Raw genomic sequence first — 21,311 nt, 5'->3', positions numbered from 1 at the left:
TTCAGCTCTCCTCTTTCTGTGTGCTTTTCTCATACATTCCAGTTCAAACCACATCCGTTCTGATCCCCTTCAAATGTGTTTATCTTATAAACATATTCAACTTCTATTCAGATTGTATTATAATATGCTAGAGTTTCAGTTGTAGCTTGTTTAATTATAAACCAGATCAATTTACATGTCTATATTGAGTTCAATTTTTAAAAATGTCAATTTTCAACAGGTTGTTGTTCTTTTGGAAGCCTCTCCTGTGGGGGGAAATGTCCCCCCCCCTCTTTTTGAACAGTCCTGTTTAGTTTTACGATAAGAATTCCATTGGTGAGATTTTTAAGTAAACCTACTCGCATGGTAGAGTTCAGGAGTTACAGTAGCAAAGAGAAGCTTAGAAAGCTGTTAAGACAAAGAAGAAGTTGGGCATTCACCTCTTGTTGCCGTCATGGCGATCATTGCGGTGGAGTATCAGAGTGACAGAAGGCTCAGGGGCCAGGGGCCGCCATTTCCCCCAGCTTCTGTCAAGCTCCTTACTCTCAGCATAAGAACATAAGAGAAGCCATGTTGGATCAGGCCAATGGCCCATCCAGTCCAACACTCTGTGTCACACAGTGGCCAACCTTTGCCTGGCCCTCCTTGGGGGTACCATGTCTGTGGCACCCCTCCAACTGCCCAATTCAGGGGGTCGCTGGAGACAAGCTCTGTGGACCCCACCGAAGACGAAGCACTGAAACCTGGAAGTTCCATATGTTTGGTTATTTGTAATTGACCACCACAAGTTTCAGTCTTAAAATTGAAGTACTCGGTATGCAACTGTTGTACAACTATGTAATGCATATCCTCCTTAATTATTGTATCATCTTTTGCACAATCTTAATAAATACTTTTTTTAAAAAAGAGGAAGAAGACTTCCTTTACCTGGCAACATCACTGTGAATGCTCTAGCACCAGTCATCAGTGGCCTCACTTTATAAGGTGGGAGCATCCAGAGAAGAGCCTCTTTGGAATAGTTAAAGAGATGGACAGGTTTATGTATGAAACTTTGGCTGATTCCCCACTAGCCTTGCCGTGATCTCATGCTCCTTTTCCCCATGGTGCTTCTGCCCGATTTTGCACACACTGCTGCGAACTGTGATTTGCCCCTGCCTCTTTCCCAAGTTCTGTCCATAGCTTCAAAATCTGGTTTTCAGAGAATCCTTCAGCCACAGAGAGAATTTGTGAAAGAGGTGGGGCAAGTTGCAGCTTCTAAGCAGCGTGCGCAAAATCGGGCAGAAGCACCATGGGAAAAAAAAGTGTGAGATCGCAGCAGGGTTAGCAGGGAATCGGCCTTCCTTCAGGTAGGCCCTTTTCACACTTACCAGTGGAAGCTGGAAGGGAGTCGGTATTGTGCCGCCTTGCAGTAATCCGAGACAGGGACGGGAGTTTTCAGACACATGTTTTTTTCCCGATAGGGTTCCGTGATTGAAGCAAGCCATTTCACACTGTTCCGCTCTTATCTCGCTTCCACCAGCGCCAGCCGTTTTTGCCTGCCGGCTCGCGATCTCCAGCTTTTCTTTTATTTTGGAACGTCCGGCAAAGATCGCTATAGCGACGTATCACAACAGCAACACCATAGAGATGGCTAGGCTCTATTGAGATAAGTTACCAGGTTTCAGCGGCGGCGATATCTGGCATCTTAATGGAGCCCAGGCATCCCTATGGTGATGCTGTTGTGATATGTCGCTATAGCGCTATAGCAATCTTAGCCCGACGTTCCAACCCCCCCCAAAAAACTGGAGATCGCATGCGCCGGCGGGCGAAAAAGGGTGCGAAAACTGCTCCCGGGTTAGATACTGGACATTTCACACAGCACCCCATAGCGATTTCAACTCGGAAGAAGGGGATGAAAAGTGGAAGAAGCTGCTCTTTGTTAGTAACGACTCAGGCATGCCTCACTACCGGGACAGCCGCGGGACTGTGTGAAAAGGTGAGAGTATTCCGGTAGCAGCCAGTTACTGAATCGGGTCTGTCTGAAATGCCAGCAGAAACCCGTTACTGTTCAGTAACTGACCAGCTGGCATACCGGAATACTTAGGCTGTGTGAAAAAGATCGTAGTCTGGACTCAGATGGCTGTAAAAGTTGGGCTTTCTCACAAGGCTGTTAAACAAAACTAACACTGCAAGTATGAAGGGTGATGTGAGCCTGGGCCACTGGGAATACATCACAGGGTCTTTGTAAAGTGGTGGCTTGTAATATTGTTTTAATGTGCTGTTGTATTTTATCTTGTTATGGCCAGCCTTGGGTCCTGTCTTGGTCAGGAGAAAGTTGGGCCGGTAAATATTTGAAACAAATAAATAAAAGTTGGTTTTCATCCAGTCATTTGTACTCTCCACTGTGATTTGAAGATGTCAGCTTTATCAGTACAACATTTTAACAGCTGCTAGTAGAAAGACTGTTGTCTCATCAAAATAAAAACATGCAGTGAGACAAACTACACAATCTAAATTCTAAGGGGAAGAAGGAGGGAAATTGACACTCTCAATTTTGTTTACGCAAGCTTTGTAAAAAAAAAAAAAGCTTAGAAAAATTAATTCCATAAGATATCCTTTAAATTCTATAAACTTCCTGCCAATGCCAGAGAAGTGATTCAGAGCTTTTGTGCTGAACGCCTTAAAAAAAGGCAGATGAATGTTCTGCTTATACATTCCTTTATTTTGCTTCCTTTTCAGAAGCTTCCCCATTGAACATGAACTGAACCCAAACTACTCTCTGATTCCTCCCAAAGTTAACTCTGGGTTTTTCTGCATGTGTCATATTTGTTACTTGTGTATCCATACTGTGTCTTCCCCCTTTTCTAAGGTTGCCAGCCTCCAGGTGTGGCCTGGAGATCTCCTGCTTTTACAATTGATCTCCAGCTGGCAGAGATCAGTTCCCATGGAGAAAATGGCTGCTTTGAAGGGTACCATACTGAGGCCCCTCCCCTCCCCAAGCTTGAAATATATTTATTAGATTCAGCAATAACAAATTTGGTTTATATGGTTACCAAGCTTGTTATTCCTGAATCTAATGAATATTTTTATTATGTTGCATGCTAGTTTACTACTCAACTTCTGCCTACATGTATGGACTGGCAAATTCCATTTCATTGTATCTGAAGAAGTGTACATGTACACAAAAGCTCTTACAGTGAATAAAACTGTTGCTCTTAAAAATGCCACTGGTTCATACTTTGTTCTGCTTCTTCAAACCAACATGGCTACCCACTTGTATCTAGGGACAGTGCTTTTGGACCCCTGGACAAAAGTTTGTGATGGGACCCCATTTTGAGCTGGTTGCCCAAGCCACAGATGGGGTGGGCATTAGTGGCCACTGCTGTGATGGCTGCTGGAACCCCATATGGGGTAGGCATGAGCGATGGCAGTGGAAGCCTGCTCTCCTTCATTCCCATCTCCTGTCAAGGGAGTCATAGGTAAGGTTTCCAATCCCCTGTTGGGTACAGGGAGTCCCCTGGTTTATAGGCCCTCCCCTTGCTTCAGGGTTATCAGAAAGCAGAGGGGGGCACTGCATTATACCCTATGGAGACTGGCCCCCATAGGGTATAATGGAGAATCAATCTGTGGGTATCCGTGGCTCGGGAGAGGGGCTGCTTTTTGAGAAAGAGGCACTAAAGTTTTAGCATAGCATCTGGTGCATTTCCTCAACCCCCCCCCCCAAAGTTTTAAAAAGATTGGACCAGGGGGTCCAATTCTATGAGCCCCCAAAGAAGGTGTTCTATCCATTATTTCCAATGAAGGGAAGGCATTTAAAAGGAGTGTTTTCCCTTTAAATGTGATGGCCAGAACTACCTACAGACAGAGTTCAGTTGTGCTTGTCACAACCTTACACCTGACTTCACCCCAAAGTCCCCAAATATTTCCTGAGTTGGACCTGGCAACCCTAGGCATAGGTGGTCCCCCCACCAATCTAGAGCCCTGGGCAGCTGCCTTGGTTTCCTTTTGGTTAAGACAGACTGCCCACTAGCACAGTGTGGTACTGTCAATTTTTTTTTAGAATCCCACTAATTTTAGTGGTACCAAAATCACTAAACATTTGTAGGAGTGCTATACTTTGGAAGTGAATCCAACAGTATTTCCTTTTGTCTTTATATCTTGAAAACTAAAATCTTAACATATTGCCATATGAAACATAAATGTCAAGTGTAGACTTTTTGAGAAGATTAAATATCCATGCATATTTTTACAAGTAGAAAAAAACTGATGCTGCTGAAGTTAAAGGGAGGGGGGAGGGGTTTCAAATGAACAGTCAGCTCCAGAGATTTTTATAGTGAAATCCTAAGAAGAATTACACCATTCTTAGTCTATTGATTTCAATAGGCTTAGAGAGGTGTAACTCTGCATAAGATTGCCCTGCAGAGTCTTAAAGAGGACAGTGGAAAGGAAGAAGAAAATAGAAGTCTTTTCTACTGGCAGCCATTTTCTGTAGCTTATCCAGATGCCACCCTGACCTGGATAGCCCAAACTAGCCTGATCTCATCAGATCTTGGAAATTAAGTAGTGTCAGCCCTGTACAGCATTTGAATGGGCGACCACCAAGAAAGTCTGGGGTCACAACATGGAGACAGGCAGTGGCAAACCACATCTGAAGTCTCTTGCCTTGAAAATCTTTTTTTTTTAAATTTAATCATTTTATTATTAAAACACTGAAACACACCACTCAGATAAAAACAAAATACACATATATACAATATACACTGAAGCATAAGGATGTAACTAAATTACATACATCATATTCCATCCTTATCTGTTTCAAGAACTTGCGTTTTTAAATCAAGTTTGTTCATATTTCAACTCTTTCCATCTTTCATATCCTAATATTTAACTCAATATCTATTTCCTAAATCAATTTATAACCTTCATTCACTCATATAATGGCTTCCAAGTTTCTTTATATTCTTGTATATTGCCCTCCTTCAATTTAACTAAAAAATCCATTTCAGCAGTCTCATATAATTTTTGAAGGGATTCCTCCCTTTTTGGAATCTGCTGGGTTTTCCAGTATCTAGCATATACCAATCTTGCTGCAGTTACTGCGTGTAATAAAAATCTGTTGATTAATTTAGGTAAGGAGTTTGGACACATGTTCAGCAAATACAATTCAGGTGAAAACTGAATATTCATTTTTAACATTTTTTTGCATCCACCTGTTAACCTGTCCCCAGTATTTCCTAGCCTTCTCACATTGCCACCAAATGTGGTAAAAAGTACCCTTTACCTTTTTATACTTCCACCACTTATTGGTGGTGTTCGGAAACATTTTGGACAACTTCTCTGGTGTAATATACGACTGGTATGCCATTTTATAAAGATTTTCCTTAAATATGAATGATCTTGTTATTTTTATATTTTTTCTCCATAATTTCTCCCATTCTGTCAGCTCTATATTATGCCCATCCATTTTATCATATTTTCTTTTAACAGTTTCATCCTGCATTTTAATATTTAACAAAAAATTATAAATTTTTGTAATCAATTTATCATTAGTTCCTGAAATTATAGTGTCGAATTCATTCTTTTTTTTTTTTTACCAAATCCAAATTCTTTATCACTTTTATATCTGGATGTAACTTGCATTTTTGTCCACCAATCTAATTGCACATTTTCCTCTATCTTCAAGTTACCTCTATTATCTAATAAAGATTCATAAGTATATGTTTCTTCCCATCTATATGGATTTGGATGTACTGAAGCTTCCACTGGTGATAACCATTTTGGTGTGAATTTATAAATTTGCATTTTGATTTCTGCCCAAATTTTATATGCAGATTTTCTAATTTCGTGTCTAAGAAATGGACTGTTTGTTGCTGGAGTTCGGTACCAGATATAAGAATTCCAACTGCTCAGAAGATCTGCTCCTTCCAAAATCAATAATCTTTTGTTCTCTAACTACATCCAATCTTTTGCCCACATCAGTATACATGCTCTATAATATATTTGCTAGTCTGGCAACACAAATCCACCTCTTTGCTTGACATCCTGCAAAATCTTCAATTTAATTCTGGGCCTTTTGTTTTGCCATATGATTTAGCTACCATTCTGTTAAACTGTTGAAAAAAGAGTGTTGGTAGCATAATAGGGATTGTTTGGAACAAAAATAATACTCTGGGTAAGACATTCATCTTTATTGTTGCAATTCTGCCTAACAGTGAAAGTTGTAGATCTTGCCATCTCTCTAAGTCCGTTTTTATATCTTTCAAGATCTTATCATAATTATCATTTTTTTAAGTTTTCAAATCAGTTGTTAAATTAATTCTCAAATATTTAACCTTTTTTTTCATATCCAAACCCAGATTTATTCTCTAATTCAGTAATTTGTTCCTTTGTCATATTTTTTGCTAAGAATTTAGTTTTCTGGTAATTCACTTTGAAACCTGCAACCTCCCCGAACTGTTTCAACCTTTCTTTTAACTTATCAATTGAGTTAACAGGTTCCTCAAGTATAAACATCAAATGCCTGAACTTTAAAACTTTCTCCCTTGATCTTTATCCCTCTTATTTCTTGATCTTTTCAAATAGGGTCAATTAAGTATTCTAATATCAAAACAAACAATAATGGCAAGAGTGGACACCCTTGCCTTGTACCTTGTTCAATAGCTATTAACTCTGATGGTTCTCCATTGACATTTACTCTGGCTTTTTGGTTCGAATAAATAGCTTTAACCAAACGTCCAAAATATTCTCCACAACCGATATCCTCTAAGCATTTTATCATGAATTCCATTTTAATTTCCATTGTGTTTTTCTCTTTTTGCATTTTCTCCTGTCTACACAGCTTACCTATTAATCGATTATAAATTTTCATTCTCTCTCTCTTTCTCCAAGAAGAGTATCTAATTGCGATGCCCCTAAAAAAAGACCTTAAAGGTGTCCCATATCGTTTGGATAGATGTATCTTTTTCCAAATTTTGATTAAAGAACATTTTAATTTCTTGTTTGGCTTCTTCCACAAATGCTTCTTCCTTTAGAATCTGAAGATTCAAAGTCCATTGAGTTCTTTTTACCAACTTTGGAGTGTGATTTGTGGTTATGGTCTGCAAATATCTTTGGCAATATTACAGTTTCTTCTAGTAATGGAACTAAAGAAGTTGAAATCCAACATATATCAATCCTGGACCAGGAATCATGTACCTCAGAGTCATGTACTAAGACTCTCCTCTCTATTATTATGTAGCCTTTGAGGCTCTACCAATGGTTCTTATTTACTTATTTACCCCCTAAATACTAATTTTGTTATTATTTACACATTTACCCTTACATACATTTACCTTTACATATCAACCCCCAAATATTCTTATTCACTATAATTAATTAATTAAGTTCATTCATTCAAATTAAACCAAATCAAATAAATTTATCAATCCAATCAGTAATAGTATTGTTATCCTATTCAGTTTAAACTACTATGTTCATTACTTCAATTCTACTTTTCTCTTCAACCTGTATTACGTCCCAGTCTACAAGTCTTTTTACTTCCTCCTCCACGACACTGAGTTTCGCTGCTAGAGCATTTCAGTCCATTATATTTTGTTCTTCCTTCTTCTTCCCAGAAGCCCCAGTATCTCAGTTCCAAGCTTTCTAGTATGCCATTTTAATTCACCTCTATACACACTTCACATAAAGCTAAACAAAACAATGTTCTCACAAAACCAGCTCTTATCTTGACCCGCTGTTCGAAACACCACCCATGACTGCCAAGAGGCAGTCATGGCTTTGCTAAAAACCATCTCTTCCTCCTTTTATTTTCTCCTCTTCTAATGTCCTCTAGCACCAACTCCCCACTCTTCTGCTTCACTCAGTTTTTTTACACCTTATCCATCTTCTTTAGTACCGTTTCATATATACGTCTCTAATCAACTCAGTCCAACCTTTCTATCTCTTCCCCCGAACACACATTCTCTCTCTCTCTCTTCCACTTTCCACCTCTTGTTGCCTCCGTCAAACACCTCGTCCTCCCTGTTTCTTTCCTTACTTCTTAACTTTCTTCCTTTCACCCTCCTGGTCTCATTTCACTTACTTTCAAGCTTTCCATCGCTGTATTATTTCTCCATCTTCCTCCACATCCCATCTCCTTTCTCTGTTCCATGCCGCTTCACATCTCTCTGCTGTTAACAGTTTTAAGTAAGTCTGATTTTTATTTCTTTTTAGGCTTATATCCAATAATCCAAATTTAGCTTGTCAATCAAATAAGTAAATAAGTAGATGGAGTTATATAATATCCTTTATGCTCCATTTCTGGTGACCCAGTTCAAAACACACAAAGCATTTACAAGCCTCAGCACAGGAAAGCCAGGAGCCGGTAGAGAAGCCTCCGTTTCCCTGCCAAAGTTCCTGCCAGCTCCCTTTGCTCCAGAGCATCTTCTGACGTTCTTTTAAGAAGTGCCTCATCAGTGATACCCTCTCTAAAGCTTGCAGTCAGGGGTGCTTGCCAAGAGTCCTTGGTCAAGCCCTACGCATCACTGTGCCATCTTTCAAGTCGCCTTGAAAATCTTATGTGATAAATCAGCTGTGAATTGATGGTAAAACCCCCCGAAGAATCCAGATGCTGCCCCAGTATTTCCTGCAATAATCATGTGAAGATGTTGTTCCTTAATAAAAAGGTAAAGGTAGTCCCCTGTGCAAGCACCAGTGGTTTCCAACTCTGGGGTGATGTTGCTTTCACAACGTTTTCGCAGCAGACTTTTTTACGGGGTGGTTTGCCATTGCCTTCCCCAGTCATCTACACTTTCCTCTCTACAAGCTGGGTACTCATTTTACCAACCTCGGAAGGATGGAAGGCTGAGTCCACCTCGAGCCAGCTACCTGAACCCAGCTCCGCCGGGATCGAACTCAGGTCGTGAGCAGAGTTTAGGACTGCAGTACTGGAGCTTTATCACTCTGTGCCATGGGGCTTTTCCCTTAATATGCAGGGGTTATATATCTGTGGTTAGAGCATTTGTGCTGAGAATGAGGAACAGCATCTGCCTTTCAAACAGAACATATTTCTTGAAATAAACATTAGCCTAACATTGTTGTGGATAGCCACAGCAGAGGCAATTGTCCCGCAAAATATTAAATCACACTGACTTCTTGTTGTGGGGCCTGGTGTATGTGCTTGTGTCTGTATTCTCACAAGATTTTGAAACGTCTGCCTTATGTAACCTGCAGAGGAAGTTCAAGGAAAGTAGCTTTTCAGTGGAATAGTAAAAGCAAACCGGCATGAGAGTGCCAGAAAAATTCTTGCAAATGCAGGAAGAGACAGGAAACAGTAAAACTGCAATTAGCCTAGGTTATGTGTGTCATTGAAAATTATCATATAAAATACCTCCAGTACAAAATATAGCATTGGTGCATCTAATTAAAGAGGCTATTGTTTCATTCTGGATGTCATTCTCAGTCTCTTACTCTGAAATAGCATTCCTGGAGTGTCTGGGATTCATGAGAATGCAGCAATGCTTGCTTTGGGCTCCATATGTGCACCAAAGCTTTGCATAGCTGGGTAGGGCACATGACCCCATGTAAGCTACAAGGATGTTTTTCAGGTCACTCTCAGAAGATATAGCACAGAAGGTGATTGGAAAGGAAGTGTTTTAGGTGTCACATATCCAAAATGCTCTAGCATCATTAGAGAGGTCATTTATAAAGCAAATTTTAATCACCATTACTATAATCCTGGATCATGCAGTCAAGATGAAAGAACAGGCAATTTATACCTCACTGTTCTACATTAAACATTTTCCAGGCAGTTTACAAGGATATCAGCAAATAATAAAAACAATCAAAGCAAATAATGATCTACCAGAAAGTTTACAAGTCCAAGACATCAGTAGGGTTGCCAGCTCCGGATTAGAAAATGTCTCAAGATTTGGGGGCAGTTCCTGGGGATGGCAGAGATGGAGGAGGGGAGGGAGGTGGAGTTGGGGAGGGGAGGAATACCTGCAGGGATGTGATGCCCTGTATAGCCACCCTAAGTCTTCCATTTTGCCCAAACCCTATGATATACCATACAGTCTACCTCCCCGAAGCTGCCAGTTCTTCCAGGATCGTTGTATTATGGTGTTCAGTTGTAATTCCAGGAGAACCCCAGGCACCACCTGGAGATTGGTAACCCAAGAGGCCCCCAAAAATCAAAGTTATGTTCTGTTAATTACATTAAATGTTTATGTTAGGGTTTTGGGGTTTTTTTGTAAACTGCCTTGATGGCTTTTAAAGTGGGATATAAGTAGAGATGACAATATGTTTTTACAAATGGCTTCTTTTCACTGTTTAAAACATTTTGGCCTCACTGTTTCTTTATACCATCCCTGAAACAATTTACAGTAATTTAACAACAAAACACAAAGCACTAAAAAGCAGCCAGCAACAAATTAAAAGCCACATCCCACCCCTGCACCACAAAAGAGATAAAAGCAGATAATGTGTTTGTGTCAGTTTTGAAGCTTCATTCATGATGTATATGTTTTATATGCAATCCGTCTTGTGTTTATGTAGACAATTTAGATACATGTATAAATTACATGCAACATTTGTGCTGACCTGTTGATGAATAAACAATGAAAATGCATACATTGTGCTGGATAAAGTTCAGTAAGAAGACAGAATGGCAGGAAAATAATCCTTTGCATTATGGGAAAACAAAACTGAAAGAGGGATTTTTGTGTTACAACTGCAGGGATAACAGATTCAAAATTATCTGTATATACTGAATGAATGAATTAATCTGACCATGTACTGTCAGTCTAATCTACCCCTGAAGGGTTGTTGTTACAATATAATGGCATGATCACTATTTGTGCTATGCTAACACAAACAATAAAAAGAATTTCAGAGTGACATTAGAAATCCAAGTCATTCTTGCACATTTATGTTCTGATGACTGCTTGGTTTAAACTCTGAGGAATTCATTAGGGCAAAGTTCCAAGCTAATTGGCAAAACTTTTGGCTTTGGATCTAAACAACTCACCTGAATCGCTGCAAATTGTATTAATTTCAAGCTTACTATGTATGACCTATGTCATGAGCCCTGACGAGGGGGAGCTGGAAGGGTTAACAAATCAGGAAGAGTTGCCTACTAGCTTCTCAGCTGAATGTCCAGCAGCTGGCCCATCAATCACTCTCCCCACATTCTAGGCACCAGCACTGGCTGTTGACAATCAATCTCCACCAAACTCTCCCCCTCCCATCTCAAGAGTGCGGAGCCGGCTCCAAAAGGCACTTTCAGAGCAAAGGCATGAGGCATGCCAGTGCTTCAGATCTCTCAGCCCTGAGTTCTAGAAGAGTCATGGCCACCCAGGGGACAGGCTGATTGAGGCACCCATATAACTCACACCCAGGACTTTGCAACCTCGTGGAAGCAACAAGTCGATCCTCTGGCTTGCATCTACGCTTCTTCGTGATTCCAGATCCTGATCTGCTTGAATTCCTTGGCATCCCTTGGCTTTTGGAGACTGACTTCTGATTCCGGTGTGTGATTTGCTTTGGTGACTTGGCTCCTGCTTGACTTCCAGGTCTTCAGACTTGGACTGGCTTTGGACTCCTGTCTGCCTGTGCCCTGAGAACGTGACAACCTAGCAGATTCATTTATTGATTATATGTGATTATGGGGATATCCCAAACTTAGAATTAACTTTAGAGAAACAAATATTTGTTGTGGTATTTGTTGTCAACTTTTCTATGCCAAATGGGTCACAGACAATACTAAGCAGATTAAATGGTGCTGAGACAATTGGTTCCAACTCCTGAAGCTCTCTTACCTTTTGGCACTATTTGAATATGAATCTGTGGTCAGATGAAATTCTTATTCTCAATTAAAGACTTGACCTGTCTGTATTAACTACCTCATTACATTATTTTAGGGTCTGACAGTGCCTCCTTAAGATTGTATCATGTTCTTTTGATCAGTTCTCAAATATAAGAGTGATTTATCGTTGCTTGAAACTGAGATGTCTTGATTGTACAAATTTAAGCTTTATTTCAAGTGATTAATTGCCAGAAAATAACAAAGAATAATTGCTATATGTTATGGGAACCTGTTAGTGTTGTTTTTAAATGAAATGTTGTGCTACATTTCCCAATTAAAGTGATGAGCTCCCAATCAATGTGAAGAACAAGGATTTGCAAATAAATGCAAGATGCATTTTCTTGATGACCTAAACAAAGTCATCCTTATGTCCTGAGTTAGCAAGATCATAGAAGAAGATTCTTCTATTAACTTTAATTACATTTAATTAACTTTAAATTTCAAGCATATTTAAAAGATTGAAGAACAATGGTTTTGGTGGCCCCAAATAATCCTGTCAAAAGTAACTTTCTCATTTTCCAGATAATGTCTGTTTTTCTCAAACATTAGACAAAACAGCTTCTTTTGATGCAACAGTTTATTTTCTCTTTATTATACAGTATTCCTAGCTGAAGCAGTTACTTAAAGAGTCTTTATTTACTATAACTTCTAACTCCCTGCTTCTTGTGAACTTTACAACTAGTTGTTCGGGCTTTTGTCAACCCTAGTGTATGGAAGTCAGAAAACCCCAGGTCTTTAAAAATACAACATGCCTTTTTGGCAGAAGGATATTAATCTAGATTTTTTCTTCCTATTTTGGAACAACTGTAAAGAATGAGGAAGAAAGAGCATTATGGCAAAATAATAATAAGGCACAAAATGAAAAGTAAAAAAATAGATTGTTATTTATTTTTTAAAATTGCAGAGTAGGTGAGAATCATTTAAGCATGCTTGGACACAGCCAAAGCTGAACGGACTGGTGCAGTTTAACCAGACTAAACATGCAAATAACTGAGAACATGCCTAATAATCATCTCAAAACACTATTGGAGATACTTGTTTGCAGGACTTTTTTTTCTAGAAAAAGCCCAGCCGGAACTCATTTACATATTAGGCCACACCCCCTGACATCACCATTGTTTCACACAGGGCTTTTTGTAGAGAAAGCCCAGCAGGACCTCATTTGCATATTAGGCCACACTCCCTGACACCAAGCCAGCCGGAACTGTGTTCCTGCTCAAAAAAGGTCCTACTTGTTTGTAATAAGCATATTACCTTTAAGGTTCTTTCCAGCAGAAGTTGGGATATGCTACCTCTTTTATCAGCAGCTGTCACGACCATGGGGCAAACATCAAATTCATTTCACCATTTGCCTAGGTCCTTGTCCTGTCTGCTGTCACTGAAGCTAGAATCACAGGAAGAGTGAGGAAAGGGGAAGCTTTCCATGTGCTTATTGTTGCTGGAGTGGTAGTTGTAGGGTTGCTAGCTCTGGGCTGGGAAATACCTGGAGATTTTGGGGGTAGAGCCTGAGTTGGGTAGGGTTTTGGAAGGGAAAGAACCTCAGCAGGATATAATGCCATAGAGTTCACCCTCCAAAGTACCCATTTTCTCTAGAGGGATGGATCGTGTTCATCTGGAGATCAATTGCAATGGCGGGGGGGGGGGATCTCCAGGTGCCACCTGGAAGTTGGCAGCTTTAGGTAACTAATTTTTTGTTTACAGTTATTCTTCTGAAATGTGAGCCCCCAGAAGACAGGAAGTTAACAGCATATTGCCCTATAGCACCTTAAAAGAGAATATTTCTTTGATATCTTATCCACCATAGCTCCTCAATTGTAACAATTGAGTAAAAAATTGTATGAACAATTTTTGTTTTCTCCTTCCTAATAATAAATATTAAATAGATAAGGTAACTGTTTTGAATTAGACAGCACTGCTAATCATCTAACTTATTTTTTAATTGAAAAATCATTCCACTTCAGATTCATGTGAATTTATTTGGCATGTTATTACCAGATCCTCAGCGAACATGCAACTAAAAAAATGACCAAGAACATGAACAACATTAAAAGTGTTGACAGTGAAGTAGTGTTTGTCTTTTCCTTGTGCTTGTGTGAAATGATCTGGCAAAATAGATGCTGTAGAATTAATGTGGTATTTTTTCCCTTGGTGTTTCCTTTCTGAAATGATAAATGTTCTTGGGTTGTGGCAGGGTGTTTTGCCAATGATGATTCTACTAACAAAAGGAACTTGTGTTTTGATTTTGTTGTTGTTGTAATGCAGGATTATCAGAGGTTTCAGATTGTAGCACCTAGATCTTATAGCTTTTGAATATTCAGGTAATAGAAAATCTGAGAGATGCTGATATAAACTCTGGCCACTGGTTTTCATTACTTTCTGTGCCACTTCCAAATCATTATTTACTGTTACATCAGAATTTCTCTTTTTGTCCCTTAAGTAGTATAAATGTAAGTATCCTATAAGAGATATTTTTGTGTGTGTGTAATTAATTCCATAGACTCTCTGAATGCATATACATGAACATATGAAGCTGCCTTATACTGAATCAGACCCTTGGTCCATCAAAGTCAGTATTGTCTTCTCAGACTGGCAGCGGCTCCCCAGGGTCTCAAGCTGAGGTTTTTCACACCTATTTGCCTGGACCCTTTTTTGGAGATGCCAAGGATTGAACCTGGGACCTTCTGCTTCCCAAGCAGATGCTCTACCACTGAGCCACTGTCCCTCCCCAAATGTAATTAAAGCACAACTAATCAATAGAGAAAAGATAATGAATAACCTTATATCTCTTAAAAAGTAAACACTCAGACAGGACAGTTTAAAAAAGCTGTTTGATCAAGTCTGAGATTATGATGAACTCCAAGGCAAGAAGATTCAAGCACTCAAACCCTACCTGGCTTCCAAATGAACCTTGAACCTTCTACAGTTTAAGCAGCAAGGACAAGGACAGGTGCCTAATTCCCTATATACTCATGGTCTAATCTTTGCTGCACTGGTGCCACCACTGTGGATGGCCAGAGCATACTACAGTAGTTTTCATTTCAACAGGGATTACATGGCTTGAGGAGCCAACAGTCTGTCTCCAAGTAACATTGTCCTGGCTCATTTGTAACGATCAATATGACACATAGCCCCCCTATTGAAACCATGAGGGGCCATATAAACTGAACAAAAGAAGGAGGAGGAGGAGGAACCCAATGCTTGCTGAAGAAAACTGGTATTGTGTGCCTGGATGGAATCATAGGTAATCTGCTCATTAAATGCACACCTGGAATGAGATCACTCAAGCTAATTGGGTTTATTAATAGCTGATCTGCAACAAGAATGCATTTAACCAGGCCTCAGATTCAGTGGGAGCTCACAGGAGCAAAGCTCCTGAACCTTTCTGAGTTCCACCTCCTCCTTCTGAGAGTTCCACCTCCTTGTCCATTGAATAGTATGTGCAGCTGCATAACAATCCCTGGATAAGCTCCACCACCTATTTTTCTACAAAATGACCCCTGCATTTAACTATCATTTCTTCTTCTACCGTGGTTATCCCAAAATCAGAGCATGAGCCCTCAAAATTCCTACTCAGCCCTAATGTGGCCAGCTAACCCTATATCACTGGCAGAGTTGCCAGCTTCGAGATTGGACATGGAGATCTCCCAGAATCACACTGATATCCAGAGTGAATCAGATCTCCAGAGATCAGTTCCCTTGGAGAAAATGAGTGCTTTAGAGTGTGGTCTTCGTGGCATCACATCCCTGCTGAGCTTCTTCTCTTTCCTAAACCCTCCCCACTCCAATCTCCACACACAAAATCTCCAGTTTGTTGTTTCCCAACCCAGAGTTGGCAACTCTAATGTTTATGAAGGAGGTGAGTGTGCTGATGCTCTGCTAAGAGGCCACCTACTTTTGCCTCTTTTGCCTCTTTTGCTTGGCTGAGGTGTTGAAGGTGCCTAGCCTGGCTTCTGCCCAGAATAACTTTGTGTTCCATTCCAGAAGAGGGGTAAGTGGGCTTCTGCAGGTGCAACTCAGCTTACCAGAATTCAAAGTTCAATTTTGGGGTTCTAGCAGATCCATTTACTATAGTAGGGTTGCCAGATCTTACTGGGCTGCTGGTGGGGGGGGAGGCTTCTTACATGTGCGAAGCAATGACATCACCCAGAAGTGATGTCATCACACTGGGCATATTATGCAGGGTATACTCTAGCATTTGGGTAAAAAACTCTATGGCACCATAGAGTTTTTACACAAATGCTAGAGTGTCCAGCATGATGACCAAGATGGAAGCATATTGAAAAATAGCATACCTGACTAAAAATGCTAATTGATATTTTAAAAATGAATCAGTTCATTTCTCAAATCTAGTTTACAGTGTTCTGATTTCTTCTTATTGAAAAGAGGTTATTGGTTGGGATATATTTTTTAAAGCCTGGTGTTTTAGGATGCAGAATGCTAAGGTCAGTTGTTCAGAACACTCCTTATCAGAATAAAATATATGTTGTCAGAAATAAGCATTGCAGGAAATTTCCTTTTATTTCCAGACCTATAAGTATAATGAACACAGTAGTTCTTAAAAGATAGTTGTTTTAGATTTAAGCTTCTTGAACTAAACTTGGTGCCTCCAGGAAACTTTCAGCTTTTAATGAAATTGATTCACCCAAAGTGCTTTTCAACTCATCTGTTATTTCAGTGTATTCAGTAATGTCACCTCTTTCAATTGGTGTTTTCTTGAACACACAGCCTTGGTGAAAAGCATCGTTTCATTTCCAGACAATATAATTTTCCAATCTGAGGATATGGATGAGGTCAAAATAAAGACTGCAGACTAGTAATATTCTCCATATTTGTTCTCTCCACATTTTACTTTGACTTCAGTAATGGAATATTGATATTCTTGACTTATGACGGTATTGACAGTAATCTGTCTGTTTCTGTGACCTTTCATTTCCTCTAATAAAATCAAATAGCTATTGATTTTGGTTGTGTCGAATTATAGATAATTTAGGGGAGAATATTCACACAGCTGGCTTACTTTGTTTGCAATGAAAATGGTGAATGCGCTAGTTGAAGAAAAGGTTGAATTGTTCTAGGACAGTTCACTTTTTTCTTGTAAAAGAGCCAATTTAATGTGATTGTTAGAGGCATACAAGCAGACCAAAGTGAATTATGGTTTTAGGGGATAAAAACTAGTTTTTGATAACAGTTTGGAAGCTTTGTTCTTGTTAATGTGTGTTTTGATACATTATGTTTGTTGATGAGAACATCAGTCTGTTGAAGAACCTGAAAGAACATCCAAGTCGTGCCATATATGTTGTTTGTTTTATTGTATTTTATGGTTTTAGTTTGTAGTTTTAAATTGTTTTAACTTTCGTTGTTATGCGCCCTCAGCCCATTTGTCGGAAAGGGCGGAATACAAATTAACAAAATAAATAAATAAAAGCATCTTTAGTAAATATAAATTCTGTGTTCGGAATATCTCAATAATGTCATAAACCTATGAGATTCAGTTGAGTGGAACTCATGGAGTGGAACTCCCTGATGGTGTTCCTGATGGTTCGTTGATTTGGTGGAGCCAGTAGTGTGTGTATGTGTGTGTGTAGGGATTGTTTACGTGTTGCTGCTGCTTCACATGGAGTATTCTGTGCAAGAGGCACCAAGAGGTCCCTTATTTTTCATAATTACATAGTTTGGTTTGTTGTTGGGTTTCTGTACTGTGTATCTCACTTTACAATTGTGCATAGCTGGAGACCTGGGCAATCCTACTCATAGCAGCAGTTTGGTCTGGGGAACTGAGATAAAACTCTGTAAAAATGAGTGTTTTGGCCCTTTGATATATTACAGGGGTGGCCAACGGTAGCTCTCCAGATGTTTTTTGCCTACAACTCCCATCAGCCCCAGCCAGCATGGGCAATGGCTAGGGCTGATGGGATTTGTAGGCAAAAAACATCTGGACAGCTACCATTGGCCACCCCTGATATATTAAATAGGGAGCTCAAGTTGATGGGGAAAGAAATATTTTCTTCCAAGCCATGACTACAACCCATTGGCACCATTGTTGACTGGACCAGCAACTGAAGCTATGACCCTGTCCCCAAAATCTAGCTTGTAGAGTAATGAGGAGGAGTGAGAGGGAAAACTGAAAATGAATGGTTTTAATAATGATTATAATAATAGGATTTTTAAAAAAGGAATGCTAAACCACCATTACTTTTTTATGTAGGTAGTACTAGATTAAAGTCCAGTAGCATTTTAGAGACCAACAGATTTTCAGGGCATAAGCTTCTGAGAGTCAAAGGCCCCTTAGTCAAAAATTAGAATGGAGATCTCGGAGTTTTTGTACCCCAGTGAGAAGGTGGGAGGGGCTTTGAGCAGGAATGCAGTTCTGGCTGGCTTGGTGTCAGGGGGTGTGACCTAATATGCAAATGAGTTCCTGCAGGGCTTTTTTTTTTTTACAAAAAAAAAGCCCTGCAAAGAAGGAACTCAGTATGCAAAGGTACACAGTGTATTTTGCCTCTGCATTCTGAGTTCCTTTTACCCTGAAAATTTGCTGGTATCTAAAATGCTCCTGGATTCACATCTAGCTGTTCTACTGAAGACCAACATGGCTACCCTGTAAAACATACTTTTCCCACCTTGGGAACTACACAGCAGTTTATTTGCTCTCACACTAACATGACTGTATTTTAAAAGTCTCTAAGCTCTATAACATCAATTTGGTAGGCCTGATAATGTTATGTATTACAGTGTATATCCCAGCTATGAACTGCTAATAGCTGTTCAGCTTTATTTCGTATTTTTGTTCCTGTTACAGAAATATAAAGAATATGAGAAAGATGTTACCATAGAAGAAATTGATGGCCTTCAACTTGTGAAGAAACTAGCAAAGAATATGGAGGAGATGTTTCATAAAAAGGCTGAAGCTGTAAGGGTAGGTAGTGAATATTTTCTTTTCATATTTTGATCGGTTGATCTAGTACAATGCACCATTTGTTTATGACTCTAACCCTCCGGGTTTGATTATATAAAACTAGAAATGCAGAAGGCCTTCTACATGTATGGTGAGTATGGAAAGTAGTTTTCTGAAAGGGAGGATCTAAAAAATGTATAAATATTTGTTTTGTCTGAGCCACAGTAAAAATGTTCAACAGAAGTCTGTGTATTTCAAATTCTTATACACATGTGCTTTATTTGGAGATGATGGTACAGTGAACACTCCTACAGTATACTTAGACATATGCCACACATGAGTCCAACATGTCATCTTTATATATAAATTTTAACATTATCATCAAGGCTTGAATTCAGCAGGAGAACACAGGAGCACAGCTCCTGAACCTCCAGCCAGGGTCTGCATGCAGTGCAGAGTTCCTTCCCCACTGCACACAGATCCCAGGGCATATGAAAATGAGATATGCTACTGACCCGATTATCAGGAATATATATTTTACAAAATGTGCGCTGAATATATGCAGAATTTATATGCCTCAGCAAATATGTGAAAGCAAAGCATTAAACCACTGCTGACTTATTGCATGTGTGCCATAATATAGTTTGTGTAACATGGATAGCTACAAAACATCTGTCTGACAGACACTTGCTAGGAGAATTTGCTGTGAATGTGTACTGAGAGTCATCTACTTTGAGTAGATTTCCCCAGTTTCACTCTCCTATAATGCCTTTTGTTCTGGTCCTCTTTTGGAAGGGTTGGGAATATTGTTAATAGACTATATGGTCCAAGATGACAATTCTCTACTTGTCCTAATGCAAACTAGCTAATAGCATGTCTTTGTCAGCATCACTTTATGCTGCTTTGACTGCACTGTAGGAATTAATGTACTTTGTGGGCAGTTCAAAGCCCTGAAAACTCAAGGTTGAATCCTACCTGTCAGCAATTACATGGGAGCCAATGCAGTGTAGCTGCTTGTATGGTGTATTTATTTATTTATTTTAGTAAATTTCTATTCCCCGTAGGGCTCAGGGTGGAGTACAACATATAATAAAGCAATCAAATACAATAAAAACATTTTTAAACAGACAACTCAACAGCACTCAGATTACCATGACATCACATATTGCCCAGCCTAGCCATCTCACATCATGATATCTCATAGGGATGGCAGTTTTTATTCCAATTCGTAGCACAGATAACAGTGCTGGCCGGAGAGGCCAACCAGATCAAGAATAGACGCCTGCAGCCTCAGCTAAAAGCCTGGCAGAACAGTTCCATTTTGCAGGCCCTATGGAAGGCTAAAAAGCCAGGTTGGGCCTGGATCTCAATAGGGAGCTGATTCCACCAGGTTGGGGCCAGGACTGAAAAAACCCTGGCCCTAGTTGAGGCGAGGTGGGCATCTCTTGGGCCGGGGATGGCCAACAGATGTTGGGAGGCCGAACATAACGACCTCCTGGGCATATATAGAAAGAGATGGTCCCGCAGGTATGTTGGTCCCAGGCCGCGTAAGGCTTTAAATGTTAGCACTAGAAACTTGAAGCAGATCCGATACTCAATGGGCAGCCAGTGCAGACTGCGGAGCGCCGTCCGAATGCCCACCTGTAAAGGTGGTGCAATCAGCAGGCAAGTCACCTCATTCTGCACCTGCTGCAGTTTCCGGATCAATCTCAAGGGTAAGCCAGCGTAGAGTGAGCTACAGTAGTCTAGTCTGGAAGTGACCATTGCATGGATCACTGTAGTCAGGTCCTGGGAGGATAGATACGGTGCTAGCTGCCTGATCTGCCAAAGATAACAAAAGGCAGACCTGGCAACCATCATGATCTAGGCCTCCATGGAGAGGGAGGCATCCAAGGTCACTCCCAAGCTCCTCACCTTTTGGGCTGGTGCCAATGTGGCACCGTCCAAAGCTGGGAGCTCGATACTCATACCCACCCCACCCCGACTCAGGCACAGGACCTCCGTCTTAGCTGGATTCAGCTTCAGCTGACTCTGTTGTAACCACCCAGCCATGGCTCCCAATGCCTCGGACAACTGGTCAGGGGCGGTGACTGGCCGGCCACCCATCAACAGATAGAGCTGGGTGTCATCAGCGTACTGGTGGCAACCCAGCCGAAAACCTCTAATATTTTAAGGAATTAGCTAATATAGGTGAAGCCAGATATGTAGTTCCTGCTAGGACTGTGCGCTGAGAAAAAAATCCCTTATAATTTCAGATCTGGGATTTGGGAGGAAAACGTACCATGATTGCTGATTTTTGGAAAGGACATTGCTGGTTCAGTTTTCATATCTGTGTGTTTTGGGTTTTTTTTTATTTTTGGGACCATTATTTTTAATAAGGATCCAAAACAAAAATCTGTTTTTTAAAGATAATGAAAACACATTTTCCCACAACCTAGTTGTTCCTCTAATCCAAATACCCTCTAAAACCTTGGCAGAATAGACAAAAGGGTTTGGTTTTACACCGCCCCCCCCCCCCCCCCAAGTGTGCCTTTCAGTGCAAGTGCACTTCTTTCCACTGATTCTGATTTGGGGAAGGGCATGCCAATGGACACCAGCATTTAAAAAAAAAAAAATCCC

The 21,311-nt window shown here is 40.2% G+C and overlaps 1 protein-coding gene across 1 annotated transcript in view; it reads left to right on the top strand.

Annotated features, from left to right (window-relative positions):
- CACNA2D3 (calcium voltage-gated channel auxiliary subunit alpha2delta 3) overlaps positions 1-21,311 on the top strand; it is a 1,102,401-nt gene that overhangs the window by 238,453 nt on the left and 842,637 nt on the right. Inside the window, exon 3 of the mRNA XM_060238809.1 lies at positions 18,597-18,713. Within this exon, the coding sequence (XP_060094792.1) occupies positions 18,597-18,713 (117 nt within the window). The remainder of the gene's footprint in view (positions 1-18,596; positions 18,714-21,311) is intronic.

This window comes from Heteronotia binoei, chromosome 5, assembly GCF_032191835.1.
Source record: "Heteronotia binoei isolate CCM8104 ecotype False Entrance Well chromosome 5, APGP_CSIRO_Hbin_v1, whole genome shotgun sequence".
NCBI classification, from domain to species: Eukaryota; Metazoa; Chordata; class Lepidosauria; order Squamata; family Gekkonidae; genus Heteronotia; species Heteronotia binoei.
This window is presented reverse-complemented; position numbering and strand designations above follow the sequence as displayed.